This window comes from Cyprinus carpio, chromosome B3, assembly GCF_018340385.1.
Source record: "Cyprinus carpio isolate SPL01 chromosome B3, ASM1834038v1, whole genome shotgun sequence".
In the NCBI taxonomy this organism is placed as follows: Eukaryota; Metazoa; Chordata; class Actinopteri; order Cypriniformes; family Cyprinidae; genus Cyprinus; species Cyprinus carpio.
In genome coordinates, this window is record NC_056599.1 from 22,529,351 (window position 1) to 22,545,185 (window position 15,835).

The 15,835-nt window shown below is 37.1% G+C and overlaps 2 protein-coding genes across 4 annotated transcripts; one reads left to right on the top strand and one right to left on the bottom strand.

Annotated features, from left to right (window-relative positions):
- Nucleotides 1-185: 185 nt before the first annotated feature.
- On the top strand, nucleotides 186-4,247 carry LOC109059138 (E3 ubiquitin-protein ligase RNF113A-like). The gene is given in 11 exon segments (XM_042721385.1): nucleotides 186-810; nucleotides 987-1,063; nucleotides 1,163-1,261; nucleotides 1,407-1,511; nucleotides 2,734-2,843; nucleotides 2,937-2,948; nucleotides 2,950-3,035; nucleotides 3,146-3,235; nucleotides 3,302-3,395; nucleotides 3,595-3,701; nucleotides 4,081-4,247. Coding segments are annotated over 11 exon segments (945 nt in total). The 5' UTR covers nucleotides 186-713; the 3' UTR covers nucleotides 4,149-4,247.
- Nucleotides 4,248-4,731: 484 nt separating this feature from the next.
- LOC109059168 (STE20-related kinase adapter protein alpha-like) lies at nucleotides 4,732-15,366 on the bottom strand. Of its 3 annotated transcripts, XM_042720285.1 has the most exons (13): nucleotides 15,216-15,366; nucleotides 14,733-14,812; nucleotides 14,591-14,648; nucleotides 11,452-11,480; nucleotides 8,805-8,907; nucleotides 8,590-8,711; nucleotides 8,117-8,225; nucleotides 7,911-8,034; nucleotides 7,580-7,751; nucleotides 7,114-7,218; nucleotides 6,750-7,003; nucleotides 6,496-6,538; nucleotides 4,732-5,687 (listed from the first exon to the last, which is right to left on the bottom strand). In XM_042720285.1, the coding sequence occupies exons 2-13, from the start codon at nucleotides 14,742-14,744 to the stop codon at nucleotides 5,532-5,534; spliced, it is 1,287 nt and encodes a 428-aa protein (XP_042576219.1). In that variant the 5' UTR covers nucleotides 14,745-14,812; nucleotides 15,216-15,366; the 3' UTR covers nucleotides 4,732-5,531. The 3 variants fall into 3 exon arrangements, with proteins under 3 accessions (XP_042576219.1, XP_018931921.1, XP_018931912.1); XM_019076376.2 differs by lacking the exon at nucleotides 11,452-11,480 and having other exon boundaries at nucleotides 15,216-15,323; XM_019076367.2 differs by lacking the exons at nucleotides 11,452-11,480; nucleotides 14,591-14,648; nucleotides 14,733-14,812; nucleotides 15,216-15,366 and adding an exon at nucleotides 10,256-10,558.
- Between the last annotated feature and the right edge of the window lie 469 nt (nucleotides 15,367-15,835).

Below are 15,835 nucleotides of genomic sequence, written 5' to 3' on the forward strand. Positions count from 1 at the left end.
TGTAAGTTAACAACGATGCCACCTCAGTAGATTAGTAAAATAATAAACAGAGTTATTGCCATAGGGGTTATTGCCTACATTACAAATATTTTAATATAAATAATGTTTGAAATAAACGTTAAAGCAGAAATAACAAAGATGTGAACGTCATCTCTCATTCAAACTCTCTCGCTCCAGCTCGACGGCTTTCCCTATTAGATTGTGGGAAATAGTGCTTCAGCGAGTGTACATCGGTTGTACACTTTTTATAAGTCTATGGTCGTACACTCGAAATCAGAATGCATTGTGGGTAAAAAAGAAGTGGAAGGATGTAGGGAATGAAGTCGTTCACTCAGAATCCGGACAGCACTACAAAATGGCTGACACCCGATAGTGCACTATCTAGTGGATAGGGAGCGGACACAGCTATAATAAATACTCGTACCGGTATTTATGTCTATGGTACAACCGATGTACAAATGTAGAAGCATAAAAAGTATAAAATAATGTTATTGTTAGCAAAGACTTAAAGGTTGTTCTGTTTTAACATGTCAGCGAAACGAGATGCCGTTCATCTAGTGTCATGCCTGCCTCCGAAATTAGTCTGAAAATGATCAAGTACAGATTTGTAATAAAAGTAAAACATGAAACGCGCTTGAACGGATCCCTCGCCTCCGCTCCAAACACAAGAGGCGCTGTGAGCGCAGTCCCTCGTGTTTCAGACGCAGTTAAAGATGTCCGAAGAGCCGAAAACAACCTGCAAGTTTCTTTTTAAGAAATCTAACAAGAAATTTTCCACGCGGAAAAGAAATGCGAGTGATAGCGATAAAGGTATTTTGCTCGTATCTTCCCTCGGCGCTCGGTAATGTTTGGTTTTGTGTAGTCCGTGCAGCTCGGGTTCAACCACTGATCTATATATGACATATATTATAGATCAGTGGGTTCAGCACATTTCTGCAGCTCACAGTCAGTGTGTGAATGAGTATTTGTGTGTGTGTGCTGATCAGACAGGAGTAGCGGCGAGGAGGGCAGTGCTGTGGTCAGGAAGAAGAAAGCTGCTGTCACGAATCCCATGATTCAGAGAGTATGTTTCATATGTTAGATGACAGTCTGCAGTATTTGGTTTTACGGATCTGTTGTTGACTCTGAAGCCGTAAGCCTCAGTTATATCGTGCACACGCAGACGCAGAAAGTGGAGAGGGAGGAAGTGTCTTCGAGCGACAGTGAAGAGGAGAAGGAGGACGAGCGCGTCACTGTCTCTTACAGGTCCACTCGGTCAGCGGTGAGTCTGCTGCCACAGCCTCTTCACCTTTACGACTCCTCTCGTTTAACAAACCTTACACGGAGAATGGACATGATTCTTGATTCATTTCACATGTCTGCTGACTGGACTCGTGTAATTGAGTGTGTTTCTGTGTTTGCTGCAGAAACCAGAGGGGCCGGATGACATGGGGGCCACTGCTCTCTATCAGCTGGACACAGAGAGGGACAAAGATGCTCAGGCCATTTTTGAGCGCAGCCAGAAGATGTGTGTGATTTAACCCTTGTGGTGTTTGGGTATTATAAATTCAAGTTTATTTTGTGTGTTCGGTTAGAAATACACCTACAGAAGATCATCTAGTAGGTTCACTGAGGCCGCTTTACTTCTACTGACCTCGTTTCTGAATCGATACATTTCACTGAATAGTAGTTATCTAAATATTTAATTGAATAAACGTTTAGAAAAAGAGCCTCTGTGACTTGTGGAAACAATCTTGTAGTAATTCAGCAGATATTATGATAAACCTGCTCTTAAAGAGAAGGTTTATCCTAAAATTATACATTTTGCCATCATTTTACTCTTTTTCAAAAGGAAGATGTTACGTAGGAGACAAAAATGTTTAATAAAAGTATTATAAATAAACACAACTTTTAAAACCATGCCTGTGTGAGGCACAAAAGTCATTATCGTTTTCACTTCCTATCATGGTGTGTGTGATTTAACCCTTGTGGTGTTTGGGTCTGTGGGACCCGTTTTCACTTTTTATCAAAAGAAAAATGATTCGATGAATTATTTTTTCAAACTCAGAGTCATTGGCCTTGGCTCATTTTCTGTGGAGAATAAATATGAGAACAAATTTTCAATGACCACGGGCAAATTTTGACCATATATGCTGTTTATATTGCTTGTAATTGGGATGAAGTAAACATCTGTTGAGTATTTTAACATATCATTTTTGTTTGTGTTGAATTAAAAACCCCAAGCTGCAGCGGGTCCACCAGACCCACGAACTCTGGCTGAGTAACCAAAATATGAACACCCCACAGGGGATAAATGTGCACATATCCAAACTTGGTGCATTCAATGGCCGACTCTTTCTTTAAAGTTGCAAAGAAACAGAAGTAGAGACGCCGGGTAATTTCTTCTGCATCGTACATCTGCGTGAAATTTTTTTTAAAAAAAAGACATGACTTGGTTCGGTCCATTAGTTGTTGATTGGATGGAAGCAGATCTGAATGTGAGCTTGTGGTTAATTATAAGAGAAAGTGACCTAATGATTGAAAAACTTGATTGTTCGATACAGTTATTACATTTTAATTAAAAATTAAGATAAAAACCTGAAACAGAAATAGATGATCTGTTTACATTAAGATGCACTTAGAAGAGAAAAGGTGGGTGAATTAATTTCCATTTCATGCTGACTTTTAAGATATATATAAGTATTGATGTTGTTAGGGTGTTAATTCAGTGGCATGCCTGGATCTTATTTCTAGGAGCTCACTGGTAAAGAAGATGATAAAATTTACCGCGGCATCAACAACTACCACAAATACATTAAACCCAAAGACTCCACCATGGGCAACGCTTCCTCTGGTATGGTCAGGTGAGTCAGTGTGAATGAGTTTGCTGTGACTCTATCTGTTTGTGAGGACACACAATAGTGTTAAACTGATTCATAATGTCTTGTACGTGATAGGAAAGGACCAATCAGAGCACCTGAGGGCCACAGTACGGTGGGATTACCAGCCTGACATTTGTAAAGACTATAAAGAGACTGGCTTCTGTGGGTTTGGAGGTGAGTAAGCTTTCCAGATTTCCTCTCTCGGTTTGTTAATCCTTTGAGGTTAATGTGAACAACCAGTGCAGAAATAAACATGTCGTCTTTCTTTTATTTTTAATCCTCAGACAGCTGTAAGTTTCTTCACGACCGCTCGGACTATAAGCACGGCTGGCAGATTGAGCGAGAGCTCGAAGAAGGACGATATGGGGCAAACGGTGAGCCATCTTTAGGTAAACTTAGCTCCTTTTGTTCTGATTTCTGACATATTGTTGATCTTACAGATGAGGAGAACTATGAAGTGAGCAGCGATGAGGAAGATCTTCCTTTCAAGTGTTTCATTTGTAGAGATTCGTTTAAAAACCCCATTATTACAAAGTAAGTGCTACATTAACCTATGGCCAGTTTGAATTGCAAATGCTGTTCCCTGCTCTTACCACAGCACAGATCCACATTATTTTGCTTTAGTCTCTCATATCTAAATCATTTGGCATTGTGGTTGCATGTCATTGTCACATATTTGACTGGAACTAGTACGTCATTGTCTCTTCAGAAGTATAATGTCTGTGTTTTCCAGGTGCCGGCACTACTTCTGCGAGGCCTGTGCTCTTCAACACTACCGCAAATCTAAGCGCTGCTACGTTTGCAACCAGCAGACCAATGGTGTCTTCAACCCTGCCAAAGGTGCTTATCTACTTATAATCCTTGAACTGAACAAAGGTTTGGGGTCAGTGAGATTTTTGTTTTTGAAAGAAATGAATACTTTTATTCAGCAATGAGGTTACATAATATTTCTAAACAATCCTGAAAAAATGCATCACAGTTTCCACAAACCTTTTTTCAAAAACACATTAAAAAAAAATCTTACTGACCCCAAACTTTTGAAATGTTGTGTAGTTTAAGGTGGAAAGTTCTTTTGCATTAATCACAAATAACTGGAATAGTTGTGGTCACTTGTTCAAAAGTTGTGGAGAATTGGTAGATCCCTGATGTTTCACTCACCAGTATCCTATATTATTTGAAATGAAGAATAAGAAACTGATTTTAGTGTATTTTTCCTCAGAGCTCATGGCTAAGATGCAGAAGCAACAGGCATCTGATGACCAGCCTCCCTCAGATGAGGATGACTAGCGCCAAACAACTTTCCCGTCTGTGTTTTACTTTTGTTAGTCAGATACTCTCGGAATTGTACATTTTCAAAACCTGTGAAATAAACATACTTTTGTAGAACGTTTTTTTGTGACTTTTTTTTAGTAATCGTTCTATGAGAACAGGAAAGCCCACACAAAAACTATAACAATAATGACACAAAGCAACAATATCATTGTAATTTAAGCTGATGAAGGCTAAAAATACTGACAGCCAATCAGAATCCACCCGGCATTAACCTTGTTGATTGTTGTTAGATGTTGGCAAACTTAAAGGTGATCTTTAAAAACATTATTTTTAACATTGTTACATATTATATTGTAACTAAATGCCTATAATTTAACCTTTTTTTTTCATTTAGGCAAATAAGTATAGAATTTGAATATCCGCCATTTATTAGTTGTTGGCCATAACATGAATAAAATTATCAGCTTAAATCTAAAATTTATCAGTGCATTCCTTAATATAAACTGAATATTATATAGAGAAACCATTATTGCAGAAGCTGTATTTCAAAATGGGTTGTGATGTAACAAACAGCATAGGAAAAACAACAAACAAGGGCTGAGCTTTGTGCAGTTGCAACATTTATTCCATTTGACCAAGAGGTAAATATGCTGAAAATACACAAACGGTCCACTGAAGTACTTCCTCCCGGTAATGCATGTCAAGAACAGAAATAAATCTCAGCAGAAATGCAACTGATATAAAACTAATAACTACACCAGAGAGCAGGCAAAACTAAATCGTGTCCTCTAGCATATTTCTGGTGGCATCAACATTTGTGCTGGGATAGTTTTAATCCTCACAGTCCATCCATGAATTGGAACAGTTCTACGTTTAGGTTGACTTTACTGACTGCTCTTTATGCTTCATTGGACAAATATGCTAGGAGACATGGGAATTCAACTGTGAACCTGTTTTGCTGTAAGCTGGTAGACATTCACAGAGTGTCATTAGTTCAGGTGAAACACACAGAACAGGCTTCAGTAGCCTGAACTGATCACCATTGTCACAAGGCCAGTCAGTAAGTGTTTGTGCAGTGCGTGCCTCAGGCTTCAGTTCATGCTTCTGAATGCATTAGCAAGGCTATGGCGGCTGCTGGTTTTTCATTTCTCTTTTCATTGTCTGTCCTTGAAGTTTCAGTGATCTACACAAATCCCAAAAGACAACAAGAAACATCCCAGAGTCTCTTGTAACATCTTTGAAGCTCTTTGTAATGTCTATATCACATTCACATAACACCAGCCTTCCCCTTTTCTCCCTTAAAACACAACAAAAACAATCAATTCTCATTAAGAGTCCTACAGTATCTCCTCCCTTTCTGTCCAATCCATCGTCCCTTTTTTTCTCATCCGTTTAATGTCAAAAGTCCCAGTCATCCACGTCCAGCTGGCTGAGATCAGACTCCAGACTGGCCAATCCAGTGGGAGAATCCTGAGGCTGCATGCAGTCTAGGCTGCTGATTGGAGAAACTGGACGCAGGAGCTCAGGAAGAGCCTCAGATGGTCTGCGCTTTATCTACAATGTTATAATGTTATATAGACCACAACAATACGCTGAGTCAAGTCACAGTTATTTATATAACACTTTATGAAATACAGATTGTTTTAAATCAGCTTCACATCAATAAACAGGAAAATAAGTGTTAATGTTGTAAAATCGATCATTTTTTAAATATTCAATTTCAACAGCTCTACAGAAGACAATAGTGTCTTAATTCAGTTCAATCCACATTATTTTTCCCATAAGAGCAGACACATAATTTGCAAACTTAATGTATCTGGCTTCCGGTTTCATCTGTTTGCCTTCCAGCTATTTTTAGTTGTACAAAACAACGTGTTTTGCTGCTTGATATTTCAAAATGGTGTGTCTTACCATATTATTTTAATGTATTATCTTAATTATGAACACAGTGGTTTGTAGTGCAAACAGTTTTAGCGTTTACTGCACTTCCCTACAGCGGCTAATGAACCGGAAGTCTTGCACATTCACAGAAAACGCCTTACTTCTGCATTGAAAAATAGGGTGGATAACTTTGTCAGTGTTGCAAATTTCAGAAAATAGGTCTTATTCATCACACCCCATTAAATATTAATGTAAGTGAACTTTATCTTGTTGTAATTCTCTGGATGATCAACAAATGTTATTCAGAACAATCAGGGAACTCATGAAACTCATCAAAGATTATAATTGTTTGTGTTGTTAGCTTAAGCAAATTATGTTTGTCTGTATGGATTTTGATGAAGACCAGATGACATTTTATGACATTTTTTTTCGTGGCACTGATCGCTTGTCAGATATTCTCTCTGAAGAAGGTAAGACTCACCTGTTTGAAGAAGGAATGTCCTATCAGAGAGCTGGCAGAGGGTCTGTGGGAAGACATGACACCACAAAAGTGTACAGTCATTTTGTTCAACTTTTTATGCTACAGTTATTTTTAGTTTGGAGCCTGGATCACTTTCATTATAAAGTAACGAGTGGTCAGTCCATTCCTAAAATTTCTCTTTTTGTGTTCCACAAAACTATGACAATCATTAAGACTAAATAAATATAAATCGCAAAGAGTAGAGTGTTATTTACCTTTTCTCAGGATCTCTCTGTAGACAAAGTTTCACGAAGGCATGAAAGTGAGGACTGAATGTTCTGCTGTACGGGTTTCCTCCGGAGGAGGATGAGGGCTCTCCGTTAGTGTGGCGAGCTCCGCCGGCGCCGGGGCCCTCGCAGATCCCAGAGTCGGCCCCAGAGCGAGACGGTTTCATGCTCAGTTCTTCAGGGGGGATGGTGGTGGTGTCCAGCAGGCAGGGGACTGTACCGTTCAACTTCTCTAACAACATCTGATAAACGCAAAGAGACCGTTTATCAAGGTAAATGTAAGATAAAAAGGAGGGAAAGCAAAAAGAGATTGATAAAAAAAAAAAAAAAAAAAAAAAAGCGTTTTCCTTACCTGCGTAGCAGGCATGTCTTTAAAGGGCACGTGTCCATTAGCTAGCTCACATGCAGTGATGCCCAAACTGTAAATGTCTGAGCGGAAGTCATATCCCTGAAGATTCTATAGTGTACATACATACATACATATATATAATATAATTTCCAGTGTTATACAGACAGTATACAGTTCTGTTTAAAAGTCTGTAAGATTTAAGAAGTCTCTTATGTTCATTAAGGTTGCACTTATTTTATCAAAAATATTATGAAATATTACAATTTTCTATTTGAATATATTTTAAAATGTAATTTATTCCTGCAATAACATTGCTGAATTTTCAGCATCATTACTTCAGTCTTTAGTGTCACATGATCCTTCAGAAATCGTTCAAATATGCTGATGTGGTGCTCAAGAAACACTCTCTTATTTTTAACAGTTCTATTTTTATAAAAAAAAAAAAAAAAAAAAAACCCTGAAAACGTACCTGCTGCAGAACCTCTGGACTGAGCCACGGTAGTACTTTAACACTGTACTGGGGAAAATCATGTACAACTCGTGCTCTCTGACCGTGACGGATCAAGCTGAAGATACTCCTGAGACCGGACAGATACACCTGTCCATCTGCCGAAATCAGGACGTGGCTTGCCTTCACACTACTACAGACACATATTCAGATGAACACGAATACTTCAATATTCTTGTAGCATCCACATTAAAGACATCAGGCTGACAGTCTGGTGTGCTTGTTGATTTATTAACCTGTTTGACTAAATAAGAAGAACTAATCATAATTTGTCATAATGTGTGTTCCTCACCGGTGAACGTAGCCCATCTGATGTATGTACTCCAGCGCTCTCAGCACTCCCAGCAGGATGTAGGCTATTGTCTGCTCACTCAAACCATCAGAAAAATGTGTGCTGAGCAAGTCTCGTGCAGATCCTGATGAAGCAGAGAAACACATATGAATGGTAAGCAAAACACAGCTGTCTAGACTTGATTGATACATGATGTCTCCGCTAACCGTAGGCCATGAAGGGTGTGATCACCCACAGCTCGTTCTCAGCGATGAAGACGCTCTTGTACGGGAGGATACAGGGGTGGTGGAACAGCTTAGACACATGGAGCTCTCCCTTTAGAAAAACAGAGAAAGTGGTTGCAATGCATATGTGACGATAATGCTATAATAGTATAATATGCTGGTGTATATAAATAATACTAAATAACAGTAAATTAATTGTACTAAATCTCTCTCTCTATATAAATTATCAATGTTCTTATTAATGTATATTGCCTGTTTCAGTTGTGTGTCAAACTTTTATATTTTACTATATTAATGATTATTATTATTATTTGATTTGAATTATTCTGGTAAATATTAATAAAAATTATAAAAATAAATAAAATAAAAATTTAAATATATATCAAATGACATTTTAATATGAATCGTGCATCTCCGATATATGGTGAGAGAAGCCCTCTGTCACCGGTACTGACCTGTAAGTAACTGACCATGTCATTGGTACAGGAATCCAGGTCAATGCGGCGGATGGCCACATACTCCCCTGTGGGTTTATACCTGGCCAGATTCACTGTCATCAAGTCCTCCAAACCTCGACCTCACAAGCAGAGACGGACACATATCATCATCAGCTGGAGGAGTCACAGATGCTCCTCACAGAGATCTAGAGCTGTTCTAGTGCTGGCCTCACCAATGACAGTGCGCAGCTCGTAGGCGCTGTTGTCTCGAAGGAAGCTTCCCATGGTGTCTCTGCACGGGAGAGGGCTCAGAGACTCTTGACTGTCCTCATGGGCCTGAGCCAAAAAACTGTGTCATTAGTCAAATGTGGAAACACTAAATAAACATGCCAACAAAGTGCATAATGACCACAGCTGCATCTCGATCCACTTCCTGATGTCAGAGAGTATATTTTGAACTTAAACACAGGCATAACAACGGGTCGTAATCTACCAAATACTGAGACACTAGGGAGCAGATTGAGACACACCTCAGGTCCCAGAACATGTCGTTTGCCTATTCAACACAATTAAAACCTTTTAACATACTTAAATTATTAGGTTGTGAATCCTGTCATTTTTAAGAAGGTGCTTTTGTGAAAGTGGTTTGTGGGTACTTAGTCATACAGTGTGCCAACAAAGTATTTCAACACTTAATTCACACTAACAGATGTATGAAATGTCACAATAGATGACCAAATGTCATCTAAAAGAAATGTGCTTATTCACCTTTCCAAGCAAAACACTTCATTAAAAGAAGCTTGTTAGTTTTTAAAAGAGAAAACAATAGATAAACTCAGTTTTCTAGTGGTCAGACATTAGTAGAATGTGATGAACTCACTGATCTATGGTGGATGAACTATGCTACTGTTCAAAAGGGCCAAAAAAAAAAAAAAAAAAAAAAAAAAAAAAAAAAGATTACTTTTTATTAGCAAGGATGCATTACATTGATCAAGAGTGACATTAAAGACATTTATAATTTTACAAAAGATTTTTATTTTATTTTATTTTTTATAAATGCTGTTCTTCTTCATTCTATTCTGAATAAATCCTAAAAACTATTGCCGTTTCCAAAAAGGTTTTTTTTTTTTTTTTTTTTATAATTATAAATGTTTCTTGAGCAGCAAATCAGCATATTAGAATGATTTCTGAAGGATCATGTGACACTGAAGACTAGAGTAATGATGCTGAAAATTAAGTTTTGCTATTGGTTTTAAAATAAATAAAAATATAGAAGTTATTTTATACTGTAATAATTTTCCACAATATTAATCTAGTCTTTTTACTCTTTTGATCAAATATTTTCTTTCTAATGCACGTTTTAGCACAATGTAAGTGTCCAAATACTTTTTTGACTCACTGTACATTCAAAGATATCGTAGGGAGTTTATAAAATAATATAGTGAAACATTCAATGCTGGATTTGTCATTTGCATGTGATAAAGCATTTCTGGCAGGATTGGTGTCACTATGCAAGCAGTGTTCGGGTAGCAAACATTTTAAGTGCATGTTATCTTTCCCTTCAAATGCATCATATACTATGAGCATCAATGTCAGTTTCAGTGAATTAGGAAACATTTCAAGATTACACACATGTACAATCACAGACACTGATGCCACTGTTGTGATAACAGCACAAACCAACCTGGTTTTGAAGAGGGGACGGCTTTTTATTGCGCATACACTGATAAATCCCAGCCATTGCAAAGCTCTTCAGAGAATCATACAGATCAAGTACTGAGGATCGGCAGATTACGGCTAAATAAAGATTCAGTCCAACTGTTCTGAGACTCAGTACGAGACCGAGAAGTTGAAAACTGCAGCAGGAATGGCTTCACAAAACTCTGCGTATTTGCAAAAGCATGTTATAAGCATCAAATAAACTACAATCCACTGTGTTGAATTTGGTTATAGATATGCATGATCCCATAAAAATAAAATACAATTTTATTTTATTTTTTACATCAAAGCATACATTCGCTCTGCCATGGAACTTACAGATAAGAATATTAATTCCTCACACATTACGATGAGAGCATCTGTCAGTGGAGATCATGCAGGTCTATGGCAATTCGTAAAACAAATCATTGTATGCTCTTTGAAGTGTAGGCAGGACTACTTCAGTGAACAGTGCAGCAAGCCCAGGCTTTGACAGGATGACTCCATGTGTTGCATTAACACAATGAGCAACTCCACATGCTTAGGTGACCAATGACTACATCACCATTATTCCTGGAGTTGGTTTGTTCTTTGAGGCAATTTCATAAGAGAGATGTCCTAATATTGCATCAATGAGGGGTAATGCAGAATTAGTCTCACTCTGCATATCTCTTGTACCTGCTCTTTAAAATGAATGTTTAATTCAGACTTAATACTTAAATATGATATAAGTATTACATTACTGGGAAACTGAACCCCAAGTTTTCATTTCCCTTTGGTTTATCAAGCACAATAATAAAGCACTGTAACCAGGTAGTTTTAGGAGACCTCATCTTTCTTTTCCTAACTTAAATACCAGCACTTCCCTCTCCTGGAGCCTCAGTCTGAGCAAGTGTGAAGTATGAGTGTCACAGCAGCACGATGAGTGCATGCAGGCAAACACAGGAGCACAGGGGATGTATTCATCCGAGCACACACACACACACACACACACACACACACACACCACACCATCTTATATTTTCAACTTACACATTACACTTACCATTCACATGCATACTTACACACACACACACACCATCTCACATGCACACACACACACACACACACACACACACCACACACACACACACACACACACCAACAGGCGGATGGAAAAGCTGGAAGATATTCCGCACTTACTTTCCTTAGTGGGCTTGCCTGAGCTTGCTCTGGCGTAGAGACACATACAAACAAACAATCTGCCTTTAAAGTGGTCCTCACAAATTTAACAAACTCTCACTGGAACAGCTTTAGTTTTCTGAGAGGCAGCATCCTTCCAAGCAACACTTTCTACATGCGATTTAATAATTTTTCCATTTTAAATACAATTCAAATAGATACTTTGTATAAATTAAAAATATATATCATTGATACCAATTTATATTTTTATTTTCTGTGCCCTTAAAAAAACAAAAAAAACAATGAAACAATGCAAGAAAAACTCTAACATAAGTATCTGTCAAATGTTTTTATTGTCTAGTCAAAATTTATACCATGTATATTATAATCTATATCATAGCATACTGCATATACTAAATGATAAAAATCATTTAAGCAAGAAGAAATTATATTTATATTACTTGAGCATTCAATTCAACAACAAAATGACAATCCATCAGAAAAACTCTCTTTTTAATTACTTATTTTATATAATGTTTTTTATTGAACATAAACTTGGTTATCAACCCTTAACTCATTGCCATGGAACACATAACAGCCAAAAGCAAACATAAATTAGCATCTCTACAGCAGATATGGAGCAGCGATTATGGACAACAGCAAAATGAATGAAAGCAGATATACAAAAAGCAAGTTGCAACACCTAAAAAAATCCTTTAATGCATTTTACACCATGTTAGACACAGGAACCACTGAAGACCTATTAATATTAGGAAATATGTAACTCTCAGACTATCATGACACTGGCTATACACACACTAACTATAAATAAATAAATATTATAATTATTATTATTATTATATATATAAATATATATACTAAAGCCAAAGCTACATGGCATTAAAATAGAACTCTTGGACAAGACCCATGCATGTCAGCAAGATCATGCAAACTAGAGAATTGCACAAAACAATGCTTTTCATATTTACATGAAAGTTTGCACGACTGCAGTTTACATGGGGTCAGTAAGATTTTTTTTAAATGTTTTTGAACGAAGTGTCTTATACTCGTCAAGGTTAAATTTATTTAATCAAAAATACAGTAAGAACAGTAATACTGTTAAATATGATTACAATTTAGAATAGCCTAACTTTTTTCAACTTAAATGTAATCTAAAATATTTTTTTCCTGTGTTGGCAAAGTTGAATTTTCAGTAGCTCATACTCTAGTCTACAGGGTCAAGTGATCCTTCAGAAATCATTTTAATATGCTTCTAATATTTGTTGCTTAAGAAATATTTCTTAATATTATCAATGTTGAAAACAGTTATTTTGCTTAATATTTTTATGGAACCCTTGATACTTTTTAAGTTCAAAAGAACAGCATTTATTGAAATATAAATCTTTTGTAACACAAATGTCCTTACAATCAATTTACTACACCCTTGCTGAATATAAGTACTGATTTCTTTATTTAAAAAAAAAAATAAAAAAATCTTACTAACCCCAAACTTTTGAACAGTAGTGTATATTGACTTGTTATGTTTTGCAACTAACTAGGAGAAAATATGGATAAAAAAGGTTAAATACTGATGCACACCAAATACTATCCAAAAGAAATCACATTTGATATCTGGATTTTCCTGTAAACCAGTATAAGTAAAAGCCCACAATACGCAAATACATGTGGTATTACTCTAATGTACAGATTTCATCCAGCTTCAGCAGTGTTAGACCTGCCCTACAGATCAGTCCACCTCTCACAGTGACTCAGCTGCACCACAGAAGCAATCCATCAACATCTAGCAATAACACTCCATCACAGCCAGCCTTACATACAGATACATCACCACAGGAAGAGATTAAACAGCCTCACAGACACAAGGACACACAGACTCTGCTGTCACCACCATCATAAGTCACCATGACGCAAACGCTGCACTTTTATTATAGAGCAGTGTCACACTACTGCAGAACACATTTACGACAAAAACTCAAAAAGACTGACTGACAATATTAAATTCACAAAACCTTTCATAAAGCACACGCAAAACAAATAGCAAACCAAAAGCTGCGTTTTTGCTTTTGCAAAAGTACTGATTGGTTGTGATCATGGGTAATCTGAATAGACCAATTTCAGTGTTTGCAAACAGTGATAACATTTTTTGTGGGCGGAGCCTATCTGGTGGCAGAAAATGACAGTTTTAACTTAGAGGTCTATTCAAGCCATGGAATAAAACATTTAATTTTGAGTTTATATTCCAAAATTATGACTTTTTTCTTGCAATTCCGAGATTATATCTCACAGTTCTGGTAAGAAAAAAATCAACTCGTCATTCTTTCTTTTTAGTTCATAATCCCACACTTCTGGCTTTTTTCCCTCAGAATTGACAAACTCGCAACTGTTGACTTGAATAAAGTTAAAGTCCGAACTAGGAGATACAAACTTGCATTTGCAAGAAAAAAGTCAGAATTGTGAGATAAAATAGGTAAATGTTATGTAAAATGTTATAGGTTTAAATAGTATTGCATGCATGTATTTCAACTGTAGGGCTAATACAATATGTCCCCTATATAAATATTATATAGACCTATTGTTTAAATCAGATTTATGCTTTAAAATAGGGTAATCATAGCAGGTTTCATCCACAGTCTGTCCATTTAAACGTCTGCATTTAGCTTCAAATGGCGTCTTTGATGACAGTATTATATAAAAATTATATGCATTCTGATTCCGACATCCAAAGACATGTTTTTCTTTTTTTCCATGGATTTTCCCAGTTTCCCTCCGCTTGTTCCCAGTGTTTTTCTGCCACCATTATGCACGTGCAGCTGCAAGTGACGTAACTGTGACGTCTGCTCCAAATTGGTCTATATGTACAGCTCCTCTTTTGCTATGGGCCTGCATAGCTGACTATGAGCAGGATTTGTGTCCAAAAAAATGTGTACTATTCCATTTGACGAGTTCAAAATAGGCCAACTGTTCCTTTAAATGTTGCAGAGGAATCTTTAAATATGAGCGTGTACCAGAAACTAAATGTTTCTAGGATTCCCCTTCACATTCACCTGGCTAATGTGGAATAAAGCTCAGGCAGGGGTGAGGTCTGCTGAAAAAGGTACGAGAAGCACAGCGGCATGAGATGCTGGACGACTGAACTCACCTCCAAATAACTCCAGATCCCTCAGGCTTTCCACACTGAGTTTCTCTGACACCCAGCGCTGAGAGAAAGTGAGGAAATACAGTGATTTAATGTACATCCAAATAAAATCAGTCACTTTGACAACCAAATCAAGTTCACTCACCAAAAAAGACATGGGTCCTGGTCCTGGAGATGGTGGTGACAGGTAGCAATACTTTCACAAACACATACAAGAGGACAAATCTACAAGGGAAAAAAATTTGAAGTAGAAAACAACATTTTTTTCTGTCCTGATACTTTATGAATTCTTCTAAACCACAGTTTTTAGCTGTAACTTACAGCTACAGTGCTCGGATTCAACTGAGATTGTCTTTATAACTGCATACGTTTGTAAATAAAATGTAACACGTTGGGTTTGCTCGTTTAGTGTGCAGCATGAAAGATGTGTATTTACTAATACAACACAGCTATTTTTAATAAACAAGAGTTATTAATGTATAAACAAATGTGGCATACCAGCTAACATGTCGGTAACGTTACCTTTCAGTTAGCCATGCAGCGACATGATTATCTCTCAATGATGATAAACAGAGCACGGGGCTCCAGTGTGCTTGTGTAAGTAATACAATATGAATGCTGAACTTACCCTCTGCTAATAAATTGTATGGGTCTCACTTCTTTATATCGTCAAATCTCCAGCTATCATCAGAACTGTAACGCATTTCTTCTCGTCTCGCAGTGCGCTGGCTCGAGTTAAGCAACGGCTGGTGAATGGACGAGTGACGTTGACGACGCGGCGTCCTCGCGTTCTTATTGGACCAAAGGTTGGCTGCGTGTCTCCTCATTGGTCTAAGCTCGTGAGCGAATAAAATAGTTTGTTTGCGTTCTATGTTGCCATATCTTCTGTTCTTACTACTATCGCTTATAAACATGAGACGTTGCAGGTTGCACTCAGGATGTCAAACATACCACCATCTGCCATGGTCGAAACAAAGAAGGATTTATTATTACATTTGCCGATATTTGTTATTATTATTATTATTAGTAGTATTTGCTTTAATTAAAAGATTATTGTAAAACGGATATTAAATCATTAATTTAATAAATTATTAGAATAGCGTACTGTTTTTATTTATATCATTACACTTTATTTGCTCTGTTTTATTCTGTGAAACCTTATTACGCATATGGAATAACCGTTTTATAAAAGCAATAAGCCCCGTGAAGCCGTGGTTTACAGTGAATTTATTACAGCAAAGGGGGTTC

Bases quoted from the DNA above. Each gene is read 5' to 3' on its own strand.
- LOC109059168 (XM_042720285.1), bottom strand. The intron at 8,908-11,451 runs GTAAGTGCGGAA...TTTTTGGCTCAG, and splicing joins AGGCAAGCCCACTAAGGAAA to GCCCATGAGGACAGTCAAGA. The intron at 8,712-8,804 runs GTGAGGCCAGCA...TCTGCTTGTGAG, and splicing joins CGAGCTGCGCACTGTCATTG to GTCGAGGTTTGGAGGACTTG.